Raw genomic sequence first — 22,296 nt, forward strand, 5'->3', positions numbered from 1 at the left:
ATGCGACGTGTGGTGCCACGTGTACTCGTTGTCTGAGTGGCCCCATCAAAGGAAGCACACAGAGAAACCATTATAATGGCAACGATGAAACAACCAGCACGTCACCACCGGCTCCACACCCTCAACCTCGAACCCCACAAACCTTTCCACCTCCGCAAGAAGCTTTGGCAAAACGACATCGTCGAAACCCTAAATGAATTCACCAAGAATTCCAATCCCAATACCAATTCCCCCAACCTCACCATCACTCTCTTCCACCCACACCATACAGAGATTCGCCTTTTGTTGGTATCGCACAGGGAGTCACCACGTGTTGCACCAAGATTGAACCATCTTCAAACTTCGTGAAGCGTGTAGAGGTTTCATTAATTTGTGTTGAACAAGCTTTGACAGTTTCTTTGCAAGTGATAGAGTGGGCCAAAGCCAATTTGTCCCTGAAGCAACCATTTTTACGAACTAGATATCAAAGAAAGCCAAAGCCAAAGCAAGGAAGTGTGCGATGAAATAACATTTGGAGAGGAATGATGGGACCCACGATTAAGGAATGAAAACGTGGACATCGTAGAGGCCCTAGCGCACGGGGGCTTCAACAAGGTGAACAAGGCACGGAGACGAGTTCGCAATTGCATGTTACAAATGTTGGAGGTTGCAGTCATTACAGTGATTACAAATGTTGGAGCCATTACAGTGATTTGATCCATCCAGGAGGGAGGTGGAGAGAAAGAGCTAGGTTTTATGAGGGAGAAGAGAGATCAACTCTCAATTGAGAAAAAGGTTGTCCAAAGGGGCAGATTGGAAAAGAAAGAAAAAAAGAGAAAAAAGAAAATAAAGAAATTTTTTAAGCACAAATGTTGTCTTAATTACTTTTTAAAAATTAAAAAAAAACTTTATCCTAGATGTAATCCCACTCAGGCAACGAGTACACGTGGCACCACACATCGCATGCCAACGAGTCTGGTTAACATCCATGTAAGCAGCTAAAGGATCCTGATTAACGGTAGGGACCTTAGATAAAACTTTTCAAATATTAGGGACTCAATTGGAAGGAAAAATTTATCAAGAACCAGATGCAAAAGTCGAGTATATATCAGGGACCAAAAACATATTAAAGCCTTTTAAAAATAAAATGATATACTCTGATAAAAGTCTAATTAATACAACCACAATTTATTCCAATAACACTCAATAAAGAAAATATTTCAATAAATAACAATATCACCTTAGTGTATTCAAATAATTATCACATACTTAACTCACTGATTCTCAAAAATCACTAGACTAGACTCTTTAGTTCTCAAAACTGGTGTGAAAATCAAAATTCAAAATTTACTAAGATTTGAGTTCATATTCATGCAATGATGTCTTGTAACGCCCTTCATTAAATTAACAACCCATGCTAAAATAGACTAAAAAAGAATATAAAATCTCAAAATTATACTAGTATAAAAATACTTCACATATAATAAAGTCAAATAATTGAATCATTGCATCAATAAAACATTATCCTCAAATATTGTCATCTAAAATAAACGAACACTAAAATATAGCGAAAGTATCTACATTCAACATCTTATTTGAAATACTAACCAAGATAAAGTAAATATAACTAAAGAAAATTATGCCTTCAACACTACAAGAAAAATGACATATGCCTACACAAGTTTTTTCCTACACACATAATTTGGTGTAGGTAAAAGTCAAAAAATCTAATGCCTCCGTGGACCACTCACCTCCTCTTCCACTCTTCAATTCAATTAATATCTCTCTCTCACACTCACACACACTCTCTCTCTCACACACACACTCTCACTCTCTCTCTCTCATACATACACTTTCCCTCTCCAAACATGGCGGCAATTTTCTCTTCTTCGCTCTTCGTTTCCTCGCCTATTCCTGAATCCATAAAGCTCCACAACTTTTCAGGTTCGTAGTCTTAAGCTATCCTCGCTCTTTTCGTTCCTCTGTTATCAGTTTCATTCTCTAATTTCTTCTTCTCTAGGGCTCGCTCCTCGCTCCTTCAGGATAAAGAGGAAAAAGTGATCGTGTAGGATTCATTCCCCTCCAAAACCTCTCCTCTTCACTTCGTTGATAAATCAACTAGTGGAAACTCGATTAACACCTCTGCGCTCGAGAAACGGATTATCAAGGTTGAACAATCGGTGAATATCTTTCTCACGGTAATTTAATTCTCCTCCTTCAATCACTCAACTGAAATTCACCGTTGGAATCACCATATACTGTTGTATTGTTACGCATCCTTATTTATTATTCATCTTTCTAGCAAAACATTTTAATTGAGTTATTAAGTGTATGAACATTCACCAAGCATTTTCAGATTAATCGCGTTACTTGATATTGAGGGAAACTGCAGGCAAATGCCGCCGATGCTGTCACAATTGCGTTTGTGTTGTCGTCACTAACCATTTTTTAAAACCTTGATTTTACATATAGTTGAAACTTTCTTCACTCGTGGGTTCTGCTTTTGGGGATTTTTATTCCTAGGAAGAAGGATGTGAGTATTTGAGAATGTTGCATTACTATAATATTTGAGAAATAAGGACACATACAAGTTATAATTTAATTGGTGGACTAAGTTCATATATCTCTAAAATCTGCCATATTTTTTAAGCAAATATAAGGAAAGTTAAAAAGCACTGAAACACGCATATATGCATTGTAGGAACTAAGAATAAATCTTATAAAGTTGAATTTTATGAAATTTTATTTTATAAAAATTGTGTTTATATCTTTATCTACATAGAGTCTCAATGTCTAATCAATACTTGCAAATATTTTGTTAAATGTGCATAGGAAAATACATAATCTCGGTCCTTGAGGAGAATTAAATTAATAAATAATGTTTCAATACATTCATAACTTATCATATATGTGTACGTAATATTCACTATTGATTATTTCATCATTAATTGAAATTACATACTTTACCTTTTAAATTCAGAAGCTTACTATAGAAAAACAGGATTCGTTTTTTAAAGTTCCACTTATTTACTTTTCACTTTTATATATTTTGGGTCTTTGCTCTTGGTCTTTTTTGGATACTTTGAGTATATTGTGTTTAAAATCTTCTTTTCAATGTTTTGAAGTTTTCAATATAGAGAAGTTAACAAAAATGACTGCTCAAGGAGATCGACTTATTTGTTTCTCTCAATGAGGACAGGTTACGGGTCAATCAAGCCTTTTATGGTTTGGAGATGCTACATACCAAGCCCATATAAAGTGCCAGAGTCTAACTAGGTTGAGTTTTCTAGGTTTGTTTCATGAACTTTGGAACATTTCCCTGCCTTATTCGGTTATTGTTAAAAAGGAGCTTAAAAGCTGATAAAAAGTAAGAGCTTAAAAAATTTTATATCTGAACTCTGAAGGATCAGTTAACCCCATTCAAATGTGGTTTTTGGTACAAGCAAATGTAATATACTCATCATAAAATAACTGCAGCAAGTTCCAAATGCTTTCCTAGGAAGATTTCCAAGCAAATGTTCACACAACCCTTCACAAGGATTGCAGGGGTTTCATCTCAACTACAGCATTCAGCATATATTTGATGGCATATGGGACCCACATACAGTGATATGGGGTGCAAACTAGCCCTTGAAGACAAAAAAAGAGTCGCATTTAGGAGGAGGCATAGGCATGAACATGTTGATGCAACAAGGCATGCCAAACCTTGCAATTGTTCAAGTTTGGCCTCTCAGCAACAAAAAGGTCACAGAACCAAAGAGAAACTAATTCAATTCCTTTGTAGTAGTTGCTTGCTTTGTGTATGTTGCCCTTTAGCCTGTGTCTGTTGTTTCATCAAGCTACCATGCAGAATCTGTCATCAAGCACTGAGGTGTGCCCAGAAATGGGCATGTTATGGATCAAAGAATAATAGGGTATGTGCTTTAAATTGATTGCATAGGAAAAATCACCCTTTAGGTTTCTTGTTGAACACCATTTAGGAAAAATCACCCTTTTTCTTTTTCATTTAATTCTTTGTACTATGTCTTACTTGGAACTTTTATATAATTGAAGGCTAGTGACTGAAGCTTTGAAAAGGCTATTGTTGTTCTTGTTTCTGTTGAATGTAGCTTCTTCTGTAAATCACTAAATCCCTTGTTATTTATTGAATAACTCTCCCCTTTTTTTCAAACCTTACTTTTTTGTGCCATGTGATGTTTTAACATAAGCTTGCGCAGAATAGAGATTGTATACTTGTAAATTCGTACATAGATTTGTAGTTTTATGTAAAAAATCAAGTTTTACTTTTGAAGTCAAAAAGTAATTTCCAAACATGCAATTCTTCATCTTTCTAGTGTTGGATTTACATTTGTACTGAGTTTTATTGCAGTTGAAAAATCCATTACCATTTAATTTATCCTTTTGCATAACAGGCTGGGTTTGTGAATTCCTTGGCTTTTGCAAAATCAGGAGAATTCTTAGTTGCTGGAGTTGGACATGTGAAAATTTTCTCAAACTGTGTCCTGCTTGTATGCTTTTTTTTTTTTGTATACTATTTACTGAAATTTCGCTGGAAACACTGCCATGGACAGAAAAGCTATCTGTGATGTTGGGGGTTAAGATGATTATTTAATGCTTTTCTCTGCTCCTTCAGTCTGAATTTTCCCATTATGGTTGCAGACCGTTGTCCTCAAAGTTGGTATGTCATGTCAAGGGTGTGCTGGAGCAGTAAACAGGATTTTGGGAAAAATGGAAGGTATTTTTATTCCTGCAAGCTATCTCTACTATCAGATCCAAAATGAAAATGATCTAGTAATTGTAGCAATGTAGTATCTTACATGTGAATTTTTTTGTAGTAGTAAACTCAGAAAAATGCAGATCAAACCTGTGTGTTCTCTGTCAATTCCATTGACAAACTAGTGCCTTGCTTCTGTCAGTTTTATCACAATCAAAATATGTTGCATGCTTTACATTCTAAATTTTTAATTATCATAACTATTTGGTTTGTTTTGTTAATTTTGATGTTCTTTTTCATTCCTTTGTATAATTTCTTTAAATCTGTGTGTAATGTCATTTGTAATGTTAAACACCATAAGTTCCAGTTAATATCTTTTTCTCTTAAACTTCTTGCCATTTTCTGTTGGGTGATTAAGTGGTTTTCCTATTCACAATTAACTTTCGGACATAATCAAGAATACCCTGCACAAGTCAAGGGCTGTTAAGGCTAACTAAAATTTGCCAAGACTCAGCAAAATAACATAACATGGAGAGTGTTAAAAAAGTGTGTACTCATAACAAGGGTAGAGGCTGAGGACCACCCGCCGGAGACACCGGAAGAGACTTCTCAGCCTCTGCAGCCGCAACCATTTGCTTCTTCTTCATTAATAATCTCTTCCCAGTCCTCACTCTTCTCATTATTTGCAAGTCCCCAAACCTTACTATTACCATCTTTTCTTCTTCTGCATTTGTCCCCATAGTGCTCTTGGCTTCCTCCACAACCATTGATGTAAAATTTATACTCTTGTTTCGAATAGACGAATATAAACAAAAAAACACATTAATTAAGAAAATGAATTAGTACTGGCATTTAGTTGTATTAATTTTATTTAAAAATAAATATTTTTTTTCTAAACTACCCTGTCTTAAAACTTGATAACAAACAATTTTAAATGAGCATATGAGAATGAGAGTTGCTTTCATATGGGAAAAAGAAATAACCTCAGGCTTTAATGGAAGCAGTCACTTTTAAATTGTTGAGTTGCTTTATTTATTATGGGTGGTGTCATGATGCAGTCACGTATGTATGTAATGTAAGCTTTCAAAAACTGAAAGTGCTTTAAATGAGCATGAGTTATCACAATATATAGGCCATCAAATGCAATGATCATCAAATGATGATGCTTTATTTATTAATGAGTTTTGACTTTTGAGACTCTTCTTCTACTTGCACTTGGGTTCTTTCCAGTTTTAATTCCAACATTCTAACTCCAACCATCAACTATGGATGCCACCTCCACTCTTCCGACACTGGCATCACCGACATTGCTTTGCACTCCTCCGGGATCAAGTCAGAAAAAGGTATGTGATGTGTTACTTGTTGCTTCTAGTTTGCTGTATTTGTCCCTCTTAAGCAACTAAAAAATATTCTTGATTTTTTACTCTTATATAATTAAAGATTTGTTTGTTTGTTTGCTATGCGTCTTCCTTTCAATTCCCATCTCATCCTTAACGTTAAAATCAACAAGCTTATTCCCAAATGGTTGATTGGTTTCCATAATCTAGATAGAGGATCGATAAACAAAACTATGGAGATTAGTGTATCTTATAATTACCTCAACAGTGGCCATTTGGAATGCAAAGAGGGAAAGTAATAATAGGATGAAGTATGAACTGGAAAGGAAAGCTAAGAATAAAAGAGAGTGGTTGTGAGTTGATCGAAGTAAGAGAGGTTTAAATATATAGTTGTAGAGTCTTCAACACTAATACCTTCCTAGAGAGTGTGAGGAATGGCCACTTCCAAGAATCTTTTTCAAGCAGACAACTCATGCCACTATATACCAAAAAATTAAATATAATAATAACAGAGATCACCATTTCCAGTTGTAAATGATTTTTGTTTCCTTTCATTTATTTTTCAAAAATATTACTTTGACAAATAACTAGAATAAGAGATACACGAATATATATATATATATATATATATATATATATATATATATATATATATATATATATATATATATATATGTAATAAATATCACTATTTATATTCATATATTTTAATTTATAATTTATGGTAGCATATAAATTAATAAAATAAATTATTATTATTATTATTATTATTATTATATTATTATTATTATTTTTAAATTTTTATTATTAATTAATTTAGTAGTAGTATGAACCAAAATTTTAATTCTTTAGAAAAAGACTCAAATAAAAAGATATAATAGAAATTAAAAGGTTATTTAAGCCTTAAAAATATTAACTAAATTTTTCATTAACATAAATTAATTATTATTTTGGCCTAATTATTCAATTTTAACTTTGGACCATTTAAATAAAGTAAAGACATTTAACTCCAACCATCAACTATGGATGCCACCTCCACTCTTCCTTTCAATTTTAACTTTGGACCATTTAAGCTTATTTTGGCCTAATTATTCAATTTTACAAGGAATATACACCAGACATATCTGGACTTTGTGCAATGTCGCGCTGCTTTCCATTTCCACCACCAGGATATACAAACAAGGGATATGAAAAAGAAGGCTACAACAGAGGACGTGGAATTACTGACAAAGGTTAACGTACTTTCCTTATATTCACAGGGTACATTTTGTTTCATTATCATGATTTGGGATGCAAAAATGAAATTTCTTGTTAATTGTGTAGCTGTTAAATATAAGATACATCTTTGCAAATGGACCATCAAATTGTTTTTTAAGAATATACGTGCTATGTGGCTATCAATATAACTCATCCATGATGTGGTTTAATTATGTACATCCCTTTGTTCTGAATGATAGACGAATTGGATTTGCTGAGGGTCCATTTTAATTGTGTCCTTACTCTGTTTTTTCCTTAGAGTTGGGCAGCATTGGCGGAGAAAGTTAGATTGGTGCTCAATGAGTATCCACAACTCAAGCTAACCCAAGGGAGAAAAGTGCTAGAGATATGTCTAACCATTAAATGGGACAATGGCAAGGCTCTTGAATTTTTGTTAGAATCATTGGGTGAGTAGATAACTATATATATTAATTCATGCAAAAATAGCCTTACTTTGATATCTCACCTACCTATGCTACATATATAACATATATTTGTTCTGATTCACTATAATAATACTATTTGCATATTTCTAGGGTACGAGAATTCGAATGATGTATTTCCAATCTATATTGGTGATGATCGAACTGATGAGGATGCTTTTAGGGTAACAAATGTTGCCACGCCTAGTTAGTTAGTTAGAGGTGTTCATGTTAAACATATACCTACAGTTGAAGATGATAGATACATATTAAAGATTTTTACCTACAGTTAAGAGATGTAAGTAGAAGTTAATGACTTTTACCTACACACTATACATAGTAGGTAAAACCTATAGTGACAGACAATTAGCTGTCACTATACAGCCCCTCAAAGTTGACGGAAGCAACGTCTGTAGGACAAAGTCTATCATACATTTACCTACGGATTTTTTATTTATAGTGACAGTTTTTGTCCGTAGGTATAAGTCATTTTTCTTGTAAGTCTCCTCAATTTCAATAGCTTCTTTCTCATGCTCCGAAAATAATACTTATAATGAAATATGATAATCCTAATGAATAAAACAACCTTTTAAAAGGAGTTTGCAAATAATGTGGTTCTCAGCTGGTGCAGTAATTCAGAAAATCAATCATGATATCTGCAATGAATTTAAAATAAGATACTATACACACACATTCTAATAAAAGTCAAATTAAAAATACAATTTGTAATAGTCTCAATAAATAAAATATTTAAATAAACATCAACACTCAACTCTTTGGTTCCTGAAACCAATGTGGATCTCAGGTTCTTAAGGGGTCTATAAGCTCATATCCATGTAATGACAACTCATTGTCTTCCCCATCACAGATGGAGGTATAATGAATCTTTTTTCCATGGTATCAATAATAAATTATATCTCCATCTCAGATGGAAGTATCTATTTTTTTTTTTTTTTGTGAATGTGGAGATATCTATCATATAATTTAAAATTGTCAATTTATCATTCATGATTATAATTAAATAAACACACAAATATACAAATACCAATATAATCATCCATGCACAAAACACAAACACATTTGCGAGAAAATACCAGAAAGTAACATCAATATTTATATATATATATATACCCCAAATTTTCCTTTACTACTCTTATCTTAATAAAATTGAAAGTAATTTAACGTATGAATATATTATAATATAATACATTATGGATCAAAAGCGGCTAGACATATATGGTGCATGCAATGACACATGTTCAAAGGAAAAAGAACATCTGCATAGTAAATCCTTCATACCAATTCTAAAGAAACTACAGCCATTGAACAAACACCAGAATTCTGATGAAGTTATTTTTTCTTCTTCTAGGAAATGATCACGTGAAAAAAAAAGAAATAAGCACAATCAATTGAAATCTCGATGAAATTTATTGGAAAGTCAAATTTATATCAAGAATACAAAAACACATCATTTAAGAATCATAACATGGAATTTTTGAAAAATTTTGTTTTACTCATCTCATTTAAGAATACAAAAACACATCATTTGAGAATACAAAAACACATCGTTATTTTTCTTCTTCTCTATCAATTGCCTCAACAAAATTCTCTTACTTTTTTTCCTTCTTCTCAATCCTGAACAATCACTAGTACCAAGAGAGATTGTTTATATGTATCATTCTAGGAAAAAGAACTACATATCCTTCTTTAAAATTTGTTTAACCAATATTTCTTTATCTTTTATCTTTACTTATTATTATTATTATTAAAATACAACCAACCACCAATTTTCTTTATTTTTTCATTATTATTATCTTTAATTCAAATAATTATACTACTTCTCTTTAAGAGGTTCTAACAACCTCTTGTAGGCCAGCTAGGGTTTTTTTGACTGACATCTGCCAGACCTAGTTTTTTATCGATGTCGGCTATGATTTTTTCGACCGACATCAATCAGGGCTATTTTTTAGCTGACTTTGGTTAGGGTTTTTTAGACCAACATTGACCATAACTATTTTTTAGTCAATGTCAACTAGGATTTATTGGGCATTGGACAAGACTATTTTTTAGCCGCATCAACTAGGGTTTTTTTGGTCGACATCAAATAGAGCTACTTCTTAGTCAACATCGTCTAGTTTTTCTTTTGGTCGACATCAACCAATTCTACTTTTTAGTCAGCGTTAATTAAGACTTTTAGGCCAACATTGACTAGGATTTTTTGGTTGATTTCAATTAGGGTTTTTTGACAAAAAAAAAACTCGGTCGACGTTGGCTAAAAATAGCTTTTGAGGATATCAGTAAAAAAACCCTAATCGATGCCAGCCAAAAAACTCCTAGCCAACGTCGACCAAAAAAATTCTAGTCGATGTTGGCCAATGTCGATCGAAAAATCCTAGTCGATGTTGGCTAAAAAATAGCTCTGGTCAATGTCTGTAGAAAAATTCTTAATCGATGTCAGTTGAAAAATTGCTCTGGTTGATGGTGGCCTAAAATCATCACTAGTTGTGGTCAATGAAAAAATCCATCAAAATTTATCAATGTTTTGTATTTTTAAATCATTAACTATTTTGGAAAAAATAATTAAATATTTGAAAATTAGATAGTGTTTATTTTCTATAAAATTTAATATTGAAATTTCATCTATTTAAAATATAAAAATGAAATTTTACATATGGAGGAAATTGAATTGTCCTATTCAAAAGAATTTAAATTTTAAAAAAATTGAATTGATTTATCAAAACAAAGCATTTGAAAAGTAAAACAAATTAAAACTAAAACAATTCAAATTCTAGACATTTCAATTTCTCTTAAATTTTGAATTCTTCATCCAAACACAAGACGAGATTCCTAAATAGTAAATGCTCAAATCCCAACTAAAAAGTAACTTCCGACCATTCAAATTACTTTATTGTATAAATATACTGACAAAGGTTTTTTTGTTTGTATCATTGTAATAAGGGTCTTATGTTTCGATCTTTGGGATCGGTTATGAAACTAATCTTCAGTCGAGACTTTGTGAGACTTGAAATTTCTCACCTGCAAGTCCTCCCTCAATATTTCATCGTGTGCTATCAACTGAGCTACAACCATTAGACACTGACAAAGGGTTTAACAAAGAGTAATGTTATACAAACTACATTTTATTTTACATAAACACCCATCAACGCTTCTCATTTCTCTTTCTTTTTTCTTATCACATGATAAACTGTATTTATCATACCTACAATGTTCTCTCTTTTTTTATTCTGTTGGATAGTATATTAAATCCTCTATCAAATATCAACTGAGCTACAACCATTAGACACTGACAAAGGGTTTAACAAAGAGTAATGTTATACAAACTACATTTTATTTTACATAAACACCCATCAACGCTTCTCATTTCTCTTTCTTTTTTCTTATCACATGATAAACTGTATTTATCATACCTACAATGTTCTCTCTTTTTTTATTCTGTTGGATAGTATATTAAATGTCTATCAAATATCCTTTAACAAATGTTTAACCAGATGGAGACGAGTGCTGGACCTATAAGGCATCGTCATCTATAATTTATTTAATTAGATATATTAAACTTTTATAATATTTATGATTTCATCTTATATATAATAATTATTAATTTTTACTTGTTTTTAAAATAAACTGTCCGGACACAAGATGTTAGATTCGCCACTAGTCCAATGCCATTTTTTTTTACCAGATAAAGTATGTTCTTTCTCCTATCTATTTTTTTTCCTATTTGCTTGATTGTATTTTTAATTCACCAGCTATTAAGAGTGTATAATTTTGGTTCTCTAAATTTTAATTCTGTCTATTAAAATCTTTTAATTTTCCTCGCATTTACAATCTCTGGCAGAATTAATTGATGTAACAAAGTGTACTTACTCTAACAATGAGTGATGCAATATACCAACTAAAAAACCCAAAATATTATAATTATAATTATAATGACATAAAAGATACTCTTGATTGAAAGGTGACATAAAAATTCATTTTTGTTTTCAATAAAAATAATTGAAAAATGATGTTTATTCCGCTTAAAATGTTAGATACAATTACAACACAGAAATCTCAACAGAGATACAAATCATTTGCTAATATCAATTGTGATTGCGAAGAAATCTTCTTAGCTATGATAAATAAGACATACTTGCAATAATCCACCATGCCCTAAAGAAAGTCCCTTCCCATTCACAACCTAAACACTTTAAAAAGTACCTCGACATTTAGATTCTTCGATTAATCGATCACTGCAAAAAAAAAAAAAAAAAATGACGGTTAATTATTTTGCATCATTACTTTCATCCTATTATATTAAAACCCTGGTATGAAATGCAAAATTATCATTTTCAAAGAAATTAAATTTAGATTTTTTTTAAAAAAAAAAGCACAGATGCAATGATATTGCAACAGGTCAATATAGCCAGCAGTTAGCATAATTTTTTTTGGGTTAATGTTATAATTAATTTTTTAGTTCAACCATTGTAATTAGACCCTTTGGCTCTCCTTTGAGACTCCGAGATATTCCCATAAATTTCAATCCTTTGAGCCGACTAGCCTATTTAGTTCATATGTTAACAACAAAGACACAATTAAGTTTACTAAGATCTAATGCAATCATGGAACTTTCAACACGAGGAAAAACAATATCAATTGGACAGAGTTTATGGCTAGCAAACCTCTAATAGTTTTCCATAATTTTTCTGAAGAGCTCCTTTGGTGCTGCAAATTAGAAAAAGAATCAAAGAAATAAAAGATTTCAAAACCGGGGAACTAGGGTAAAAAAAAATACATGTAACTCAATCCATAAAAAAATTTACATTCAGTTTACCTCGCAATCCAGTGAAATTCTCATATTGTCCGCCCCATAAACATCTCCAATCCTGTTACAATAGTGGCTCCAGATTCTTCCGCTTCTTTCAAGAGTCTAGTAATCTTGGGCGTATTGACAGCATCAAAAACTAGGGAGTAATATTTCAAAGCATGCTGCAAAAAAACAAAAACGAATGATTGGTTCTCTGGATTTCAAGTTACTTCCATATTATGAGATTTTGTGCCTTTGAACAAGGAGAATATATTTGCTGGTAAAGTCTTTGGCTTTTTAATCAAGTTAAATTCAACTATATAAAATAAATAAAAAATATCCCAGTGCACATGGATGTGTCAAACCAAAAGGGCTAAGTCACAGACAAGACTAAGAAGCATTTAGGCATTATTAATCATATTGATCCCTACCAACTTTTTATCAAGTAGGAATTAGCTGAGTATAAAAAAAGGAAGTAGGAATTATTCAATGGTAATATAACATAATTTTAGTGAGATCAAGTAATGAAATAAGCATTTTGATTCACCAACTATCATATTTCATCTGAATAGAAATCCAATTTCATTAGCAAATGGAAGTAGATATGATTGGCAATAATATATCAAATTCAAAACTTCCACCGACAATATTTCGAGGTCCTAATTGGTATGACTATGACGCATCCATATTAAAGGAGCAAACCTTAGAAACAGGCTTCTCATCAACTTTTGGTTGCATTCCAATTGATGTTGTATTTGTAAGAATCATACCATCGTCCGGATGGTAATTATCTAAATCAGAAAGGGCTAAAGCATCTCCTCCAATTTGCATCAGCAAGTTCTCTGGCACGGTCTATATATAATATAAACAAAAAATATACAATATGCCATCAAATATGTTAAAAAAAAAGACACGAAATAATAGTTATGATAGTTTGTATTAGAAAAGCTATACAAATGACTGAAATATGCTTATTGGAAGGTTATCCATGTATAAAATGAGAATTTAGAACGATAGAAGATTTTTTGGGAAATCATTGTCTCAATTATATTCAAGCAACTAATTGATTATCTTACTCCCAAACACAGACACGCATGCTATTATCAAAAACTTGCATAAAAATATTGAATCCATGAGAGACATAATGAACTGAACAAACAAATCTACTAGCTTGAGTGAAATACAAAATATAGTAGCTAGACAAAGACATTACTATTTATGAAAGGAATGTTAAAAGGAAAAAGTACAGTAATACATAAAAGGGTAAACAAAAGATTAAAAGTGAAACAGTGTAGGCATTACCATTAACAAAGCGCAAGATTTCTTAAACTTGTGATCAAGATATCAGAAGAAATAAAACCCAAAACAAACAATTGAGATGCTTCAAACCACTATAATTGTACCCAAAAGGCCAAAATAATATAACTTTTTACTAAAATGATTTTTCTCTTATGAACCAAAAATGTCTGATGAAGACATTTCTCATCCTTAACACCAATAGTAAGATTTGATCACATTATCAGTTATCTCCTACATAACAATTCAACAAGTTTTTAAATTTTTAACTTTATGAAAGAAAAAAAAATCATGAAGCTTACCAAAGGTACGGTTTGCAATCACAACCCTTGCTCCTTTTGCTTTTGCACCATAGGCAAGTGCCTTCCCAGCAACATCAGCCCCAATAACAACAAACAACTTACTGGCTAATGGCGAAATAGTTGTGCTACTACCATTATGCTTACCTGCCAAGAAATAATTGAAATACACAACATCTTCAGAATAACAGCTACCGACAAGATTGATAGCAAAATTACTTATCTACCAAACATGACAACTACCTCGTAACCCATCCTCAATTGCAGTAACAGCACCAACATAATCTGTGTTATACCCAATCAATTTCCCGTCAGTTGGTCTTCTTACAATGCAATTCACAGCTCCTATTGACTGCTCATAACCAATTTGAAGAATTTAGAAAAAAAAAATGGAATCAAATCATTTCCAATTATCAATCGAAGATTGTCCACCGCACATTGTAATGCAAAGTAAATCAATTACCTTAGCCACTGGATCAACCTCATCACAACACTTAATTGCTGCCTCCTTGTGAGGAATGGTAACACTGAAATACAAATACTAAAGATCAAATTCAAGTAGTTCTCTTAGAGGTTTAACTATCCAACACAAAAGAATGGACGAAATAGAATGATATATTGGAGATCTGAACAACAAAAAAAGAGATAAGAAGAAAGAAAAAGAGAGAAAGAATTTAAATGGATAATTGAGTTCAACAATAGAAGATATTCATAGAAGTGGAAAAAAAATAGGAAGCATATATAGGGTTACTTTAGCATTTAAAAGGATTTCAAAAATGAAAGAGAGAGAAAAGCTTAAGATTCAGAAATGGAGTTTACAGTATTAACCAACTCAACTGAAAGTAGTTACATCTCTAGTATTTATTCTAGAACTAAAGGTTGTTACAACTAACTATAGTAACTGTCAACTAACCTAAGGTAGGTTGAGTAACTAACTCAGTTAACATAACTATCAATGTTAAAAAGAAAAGGAGTAATTTTGTTCCTATACTCTAATGCCCCTTGACAAGCTCATGAGAGGTTGATAAAATGTTTGTCAACAACTCTGAGCTTGTCCCTAAAGATAGTGAAGTTGGAAGGGGAGAGAGATTTGGTGAGAATATCTGCATATTGATCAATGGCAGGAACATGAATAACTTGAAGGCTTTTTCTCCATGACTTTTTGCTTGAACAAAAAATTAGTCCAGTTTCATATGCTTGGTTCTGGAGTGCAGAACAGGAGATTGTGAGCAAAGGAAACTGTGCTCATATTATCACATAACACCACTAGAGTAGAGTGTCTCACATATAATTCAGACAACAAAGTCTGAATCCAAGTTACTTTAGCAGAGGAAAGATCCAGGCTTCTATACTCTGCCTCGGTACTTGATCTAGCCACAACCTTCTGCTTCTTAGACCACTAGGACACTAGATTTGGTCCTGAGAAAACAGATGCTGTAACGACCCGCCTCGTCGCTACGGTATCCACACTCTAATATTCAATGATTTCAATTTTTTTTTATAAAAAGAACTTCCTTAATTTTTGATTATGAAAATAGAAGTGATTTTGTCACAACATAAATTCATCCAACAACACGCCATTACTTAAGTGAATATGCATAATTACATAGAAACAATAATTCGGTACACGTCATACACATAATGAAAATTAAATATGTTCACATATATAATTAAAATCCCAGTTTTACATCTTTAACTCAACAAAATAAAACTTAAAAACCAACTACGGAGGAGTTGATTACAAAACACAACTCTCTCCCAAAATAATGCCAACTTCATCACGTCGGCTCGGCGGCTCCTCACCAGAATCTTACTCCCTACACCCTGCCACTGTCATTCTGCTCCCACGAACAAGGTTCGTGATCATCACAGGTATCAACCACACGATACAAAAATTGCAAGGGTGAGTTTATTATAAAAGAACCAATACCAATTCCAAATAACCACAATTAGCAAGGAACATAGGCAAACATGATAAGCATACACAACAATCATTATTCAACACTCATATCCAACAAATATTCATCATTCACATCCAACAATTACTTATCATCCATCCATGGACCCAATCAAGACTGCACATAATGATGCATGCACCTAACTCAACACTCAGATGCAATGTGGTACGTACCAACAACAACCATATCTCAGGAAATAGCCTAAGCGTGTCCACACGACACTCTCACTTAGGGAACTGTGCTGAGTTTGTCGAGACCACCCGGTTGTGCACGTAACAGCCCCCCACCCATAGGTGATCAGCCTGGGAGCCCAAAGGTGTTCCCTACCAGGTGACAAGCCCCCTAGTACAAAGTACACTTGGCCACAATTACTCTATTTCCTGTGTCGTATGAGCTATGATCACGGCCAAAAGTAAGTGCTAAAGACCATGGACCAATTAAAGCGCTTAAGCATCCCCTCAGAAATGCTTAGATTCTCTAACCACGCTAGTTACCCGCGTCTGGGCCATCCGACAAGGTCAGTGCACTCTACCCCCCATGACATACACTTCATACGATGTATGATCGTGGCCAAAAGCTAGTGCCAAAGACCCTGGAAGGTCAGTGCACAATGCCCCCCACGATCATACACAACATCCAACGTATGAACGTGGCCAAAAGCTAGTGCCAAAGACCCTGAAAGGTCAGTGCACAGTGCCCCCACGAACATACACATCATGCACATGCCAATGCATTTCCAACATCAATCAACAAATCGTATTTCCATGTCATTCACAACATAAATATCATCTCATCTCATCTCAATGACGTTATCAACAACCTCATTTCATATTCACATATTCATCAATAATAATAATTCATGTTGACATGGTCTTTATTAACAACGTCATCTCAAATCAATATCATCATAATTATCATTATCATCACATATCAATTAAAATCCTCAATAGCAACATCAGCAACAATTCAAACAAACACAACAATATCATTTCCACACGCACGGTCTTCAAACAACACATTTCAAACAACCAAAACAATATCATTCATCATAATACATATACTGCATTAGTTAAAATGTAATTTTCTTTGAAGAAAAATCAGCATGCAACAGGGACAGGCAGATATCCTCATAGCTAGGTTCCCTGATCCTAACTATGGTGTTAAAACGGTAAATTTTATAATAAACTCCCCTTACCTATCGTGTGCTACCCCGCGGATTCCTCTTCGCGTCACTTGAAGATTCCTTTTTGTCCTTGCTTGTCGATTCCACACAAGCCTCTACCGTGCCAAAACGAAGGAGACTTAGTATGGATTTCAGAAAACAAAGCTAGTAACAGTGCTCTGGGTCAAACACCCACATCACTACATGAAAGAGCTGAGAGCATTTCGGGTTTTACAAAGGAACGTCATTTGAAAGTTCCGACCACGCCAATGTGACTGGGGTTCAGTGTAGGTTACGAAAATAACATGCATTTCATGAAAGGATAACGTTTACAAAGTCTCTTTCTCTAAGGTTTTTCAAAGGAAGCATAAGACATGCAATGGCGATTCCAAAGGCAGAAAAGATGCAAAGATAAGATGAAACTAACAAGAAACAAGCATAGAACCATGGTTACCTCGAAAGAAAATGAAAGGTCAGATTAGGGTTTTTGTTCTCTACCGAAACTGCAAGCCAAGTTGGAAGATTCCGCTTCGGTTGAAGGGTTCCACTCGGTGTGGGTTTTCAATGGAGAACAATGATGGTTTGTGGTGGCTAATGGTGGCTGTGGGTGATGAAGAAAGTTCTTGGAACTTTAGAAATGGCTTTGGAAGAAAGAAAGAAGAAGAAATGACGTTTTTCCTAAGCTACACGAAAGCAAAGGCTGAAGTGCTTAAATAAGAAATGCTCTCGAGAACGGAAGCTTCTAGCACATTACAGACATTTTCTCAAAGATCCCAACGGTCCGATCATGGAAACGTGTCTTGTGAAGTCTCAAACCAACTTTCGAGAAGATCCAACGGTTAACGAAGGCTGGGCAGCGTTTTTACCGAGGAAGCTGCATGTAGTTTTCTCTAGAAGCTTCATTAAGAGGTTTCTAGCACATTCCAGACATCTTCTCAAAGATCCCAACGGTCAGATAATGGAAAATTGTCTTGTGAAGTTGCAAACCAACTTTTGAGAAGATCCAATGGTTAACGAAGGCTGGGCAGCGTTTTTACCGAGGCAGCTACATGTAGTTTTCTCTAGAAGCTTCATTAAGAGGCTTCCTCCATAAGCTTCATTAAGAGGTTTCTAGCACATTCCAGACATCTTCTCAAAGATCCCAACAGTCAGATCATGGAAATGTGTCTTGTGAAGTTGAAGACCAAATTTCGAGAAGATCAAACGGTTAACGAAGGTTGGGTAGCGTTTTTACCGAGGCAGCTTCATGTAGCTTTCTCTAGAAACTTCATTAAGAGCCTTCCTCCAAAAGCTTCCTCGTGGCTTCTTTGAGAAGCTTTCTCAAGAGGCTTCTTTGAGAAGCTAGATCCTTATCTATCCACACCCCTCTTTTAACTTAATTAACCTCCTTAAAAATAATCATGGATGAAAATAACGCAACAAATAATCAAACATCAAACATAATTACTAATAATATATAGATATATATATCAGGGTGTTACAAATGCTCCTGAGGTTGACCTTCTGTCATCTGGGTCTAAAGCCCAGTCAGCATCACAGTATGCTTGAATAGAAAAATTGGATGATTTAGAAGCCTGTAGCCTTAATCCAGGGTAATGGAACCATTCAAATGTCGCAAAATCCTCTTGACAACCTGGCAATGCTTCTCTAAAGGATTGAACATAAACTGGCATACTTCATTTATAGAAAAATTGATTTCTGGTCTTGTGATAGTGGCATACTGAAGTGCTCCAACCATTGATATATAAAGAGTAGGATTTGAGAGCCTTTCTGAACTTGACTTGGATAGTTTGCACCCTCCAACCATAGGAGGTGCAATGGGATTAGCTTCATCTATATTTGTTTTAGCTAGTAGATCCCTGAGATACTTGGATTGAGTAAGAGTAAGAGAGCCATCAGCATGATGAGTAACTTCAATCCCTAGGAAGTAATCCAAATCCCCAACAACTTTTAAAGAAAAAATACTGTTTATTAGAGAAACCAGTGTTCTAATGAGTTTAGTCATTCCCCGTGATTATAATATCATCCACATAGATGAGGATGTAAACCAAAGAACATGCCTTAGAATAGATAGATAGGGATGGATCACACTTGTCGGGAACAAACTGAAACTGCAGAAAAGTGTGTTTAAGTTTAGCATACCATGCTCTGGGTGCTTGCTTAAGCCCATAGATTGCCTTATTCAGTCTACAAACCAACTGTTTGTTAGAATTTTTGAAACCAGAGGGTTGTTGCATGTACACTTCCTCTTCTAGCACACCATTCAAGATGACATCCAGTTGTTGAAGGGGCCATTTTTTGGAGATAGCAAGAGTAAGAATATCCTTACAGTGACAGGTTTTATCATAGGGGAAAAGGTTTCATTATAATCATGACCAAGTCTCTTATGAAAACCCTTGGCAACCAAGCGTTCCTTGTATTTGTTGATAGAACCATCTGGATTCTATTTTAATTGAAAGACCCACTTACATCTAATAGCTATCTTGTGAGAGGGAAGCTCAACCAAAGTCCAAGTTCCATTTCTAATTAAAGCATCATATTCAAACTGCATGGCTACAAACTATGTAGGATTTGAGGTGGCAATTTTAACAAATTTGGGTTCAGCATGAGTTAACAGCAGTGTGGGGTTAAGTCTGGGTTTTACTATTCCAGACTTAGCCCCTGTACACATGGGATGGGCATTTTTTGGTCTAGATAAGGAGGGTTGAGGTGGGGCAGCAGGTTGTAAAGGTTCAGGAATTAGGGAGGGAGGGCCAAGTGGTAAGGTTTGAGAAGTGGGGATAACAAGATTAGAGGGAGGTGTAGGTGTAGGGGACCGCATCTGTGAAACAGAAGCAGTTGTGGTAGGAGAAGAAAGGCCAGGTTCAGGTGTGGGATGATAAGAAGATTGTTGTTGTTGTATAGAAGCAGTGGATATGGGTGAAGGTTGAGGAACAACATAAGCAGGGATAGTTGGTAAAACTTTGAGAGGAGTTGGATTTGATTGGTTAGCAATAATAGGTTTATGCTTTGAAGAAAATAGGGTAGGATAGGGAAATTTTGACTCATTAAACAGTGCATCCTTTTAGATGTAAATTTTGCAACAGATGCTAGACATTTGTAACCTTTGTGTAAGAGTAGCCCAAGAAAACATATTCTTGTGATCTGTATTGAAGTTTATGGTTGTTGTAGGGTCTTAGAAGATGGAAACAAGCACACCCAAATATTCTGAGAAAAGAATAATTTGGTGTTTTGTGAAACATTTTTTGAAAAGGAACCTCATTTTGGATGGACGTAGATGGAAGTTTGTTGATCAAGTAGATTGCAGTTAGAAAGGTCTGATCCCAATAATGAAGAGGCATAGCAACCTGAAATAACAGTGTCAACCCCATATCAACTCTGTGATTTCTTTCTATGACCCCATTATGGTGATGGGTATGAGGGCATATTAACCTGTGTTGAATGCCCAAATCACTTAGAAACTTAGTAAAGGGTCTGAATTCCCCACCCAAGTCAGATTGCTCAACTTTAATAGGAAAGTTAAACTGAGTATTCACCATAGCCTTAAACTGTTTAAACACATCCAGAGTTCCGACTAGTTTTTCAGTAGATAAATCCATGTAAATCTGGTATTAGCATCAACAAAAGAAACATAATACTTGTAACCAGTACTAGATAAAAAAGGTGTAGGGCCCCACAGGTATGTGAAAACAAGTTCAAAAGGACCAGAATAGACAGATAAGGAGGGAGAAGAAGGCAATCTAGGTGACTTGCTAAGACAACAATGTGAACAGAAATCTGAGATATTTTTATTGATTGTTGGAATTTTACATATTTGGAATACATGTCTCATGACATCAATACTAGGGTGTCCTAGCCTAGCATGCCAAGGGGCAGCAGAAAAAGGTTTACAAGTCGTAGAATTGCTAACAGAAGTATTATTCTGAGTACTATTTACAGAAATAGAACTAGAACTTGAGTAAACAATAGTATTATTCTGAGTACTATTTACAGAATCGGAACTATTTATAGCTTTGATCAAAAGATTCGGAGATCGCCATGGTAACCACATCTTTGAAAGATTGAGTATCTTGAAGCAAGAAAAACCAACTGAGACAAAAAAACCACATAAAAAAATGGGAGACTTCCATAGAGCTCTTGAAAGGGAGGACCAACATTTCAGAGCGGAAACACATGTTGCACAAGATATTGAATGAAGAAGTTGATTCCCATGCTTCTCAACAAGACAAAAATAACATGGAGGGAAGTGGGTCAAAATTTAGTGAAGCAAAGGCTAGTTCTTGGGCAAGAAAGGTGGAACTACCCAGCTTTGATAGAAGTATACAAGGGGGAACTGATTTGAAGGGTAGCGGTTTTGAGTGTGACAGTGACCCATTGCAGTTCTTGAAATTAGAAAACAGAAGTAAAGAAGGTTCAGTAATCAATAACCACACCCTTTGTGGTGGAGAAGAAACCAAAAATGATGAAGCAAAGTTAGCAAGAGAAAACAAGATTGAAAAGGTTATGGAGGAAGAAGTTGATCCATCGATAAAGAAGGAGAAGCACAAGGAAAATGGAGTGACAAATAAGGGTTGCGAAGATGATTTTCTTGATAACACAATTACAAATTTGATCAAGAAGGAAGTCAAAGTTGGTGATTCAACCAAGCCACATTGTTTTCAAAATTTAGATTTCCATAAAAAGATTGTTATGGAGAAACAAAAATCATTCATGAAGGTGGTTGGAACAACAATGGTGTTGGAATCTTGGAATGTCAACTTGTTGGGTAAGCCTTTAGCATTAAATTTTGTTGCATCTATGGCTGATAGCTTAGCCATGGTGCTAAGGCAGAAGGAATGTATTGAGTCAGTCAAGCTGATTGAAGTTATATGGAGTCCACCTTTGTCCCTCCCACCATCGAAGCCACTGGACCTCTGTTTGCATGCAGGGGTAGTGGGTCATTCCTAGTTAAGCTACAACGAGGCAGCTGTCTTCCAACAATTAGACAAAACTTTAGGAAGTTTCCGTGTGCAATTCCAGTTGTCAGATTCCAACCTTGAGGACAAGGTTGATTTTTAGGAGGGGTGTA

The 22,296-nt window shown here is 34.4% G+C and overlaps 1 protein-coding gene and 1 pseudogene across 1 annotated transcript; one reads left to right on the forward strand and one right to left on the reverse strand.

Annotated features, from left to right (window-relative positions):
* The first annotated feature begins 4,397 nt into the window (after positions 1 to 4,397).
* On the forward strand, positions 4,398 to 8,242 carry LOC114422016 (probable trehalose-phosphate phosphatase D). Its single transcript, XM_028388185.1, has 5 exons — positions 4,398 to 4,714; positions 5,924 to 6,036; positions 7,136 to 7,262; positions 7,547 to 7,694; positions 7,824 to 8,242. The coding sequence occupies exons 2-5, from the start codon at positions 5,963 to 5,965 to the stop codon at positions 7,919 to 7,921; spliced, it is 447 nt and encodes a 148-aa protein (XP_028243986.1). The 5' UTR covers positions 4,398 to 4,714; positions 5,924 to 5,962; the 3' UTR covers positions 7,922 to 8,242.
* Positions 8,243 to 11,686: 3,444 nt separating this feature from the next.
* On the reverse strand, positions 11,687 to 19,779 carry LOC114424074 (annotated as a pseudogene).
* Positions 19,780 to 22,296: the final 2,517 nt, after the last annotated feature.

Source organism: Glycine soja, chromosome 8 (assembly GCF_004193775.1).
Source record: "Glycine soja cultivar W05 chromosome 8, ASM419377v2, whole genome shotgun sequence".
Classification (NCBI taxonomy): Eukaryota; Viridiplantae; Streptophyta; class Magnoliopsida; order Fabales; family Fabaceae; genus Glycine; species Glycine soja.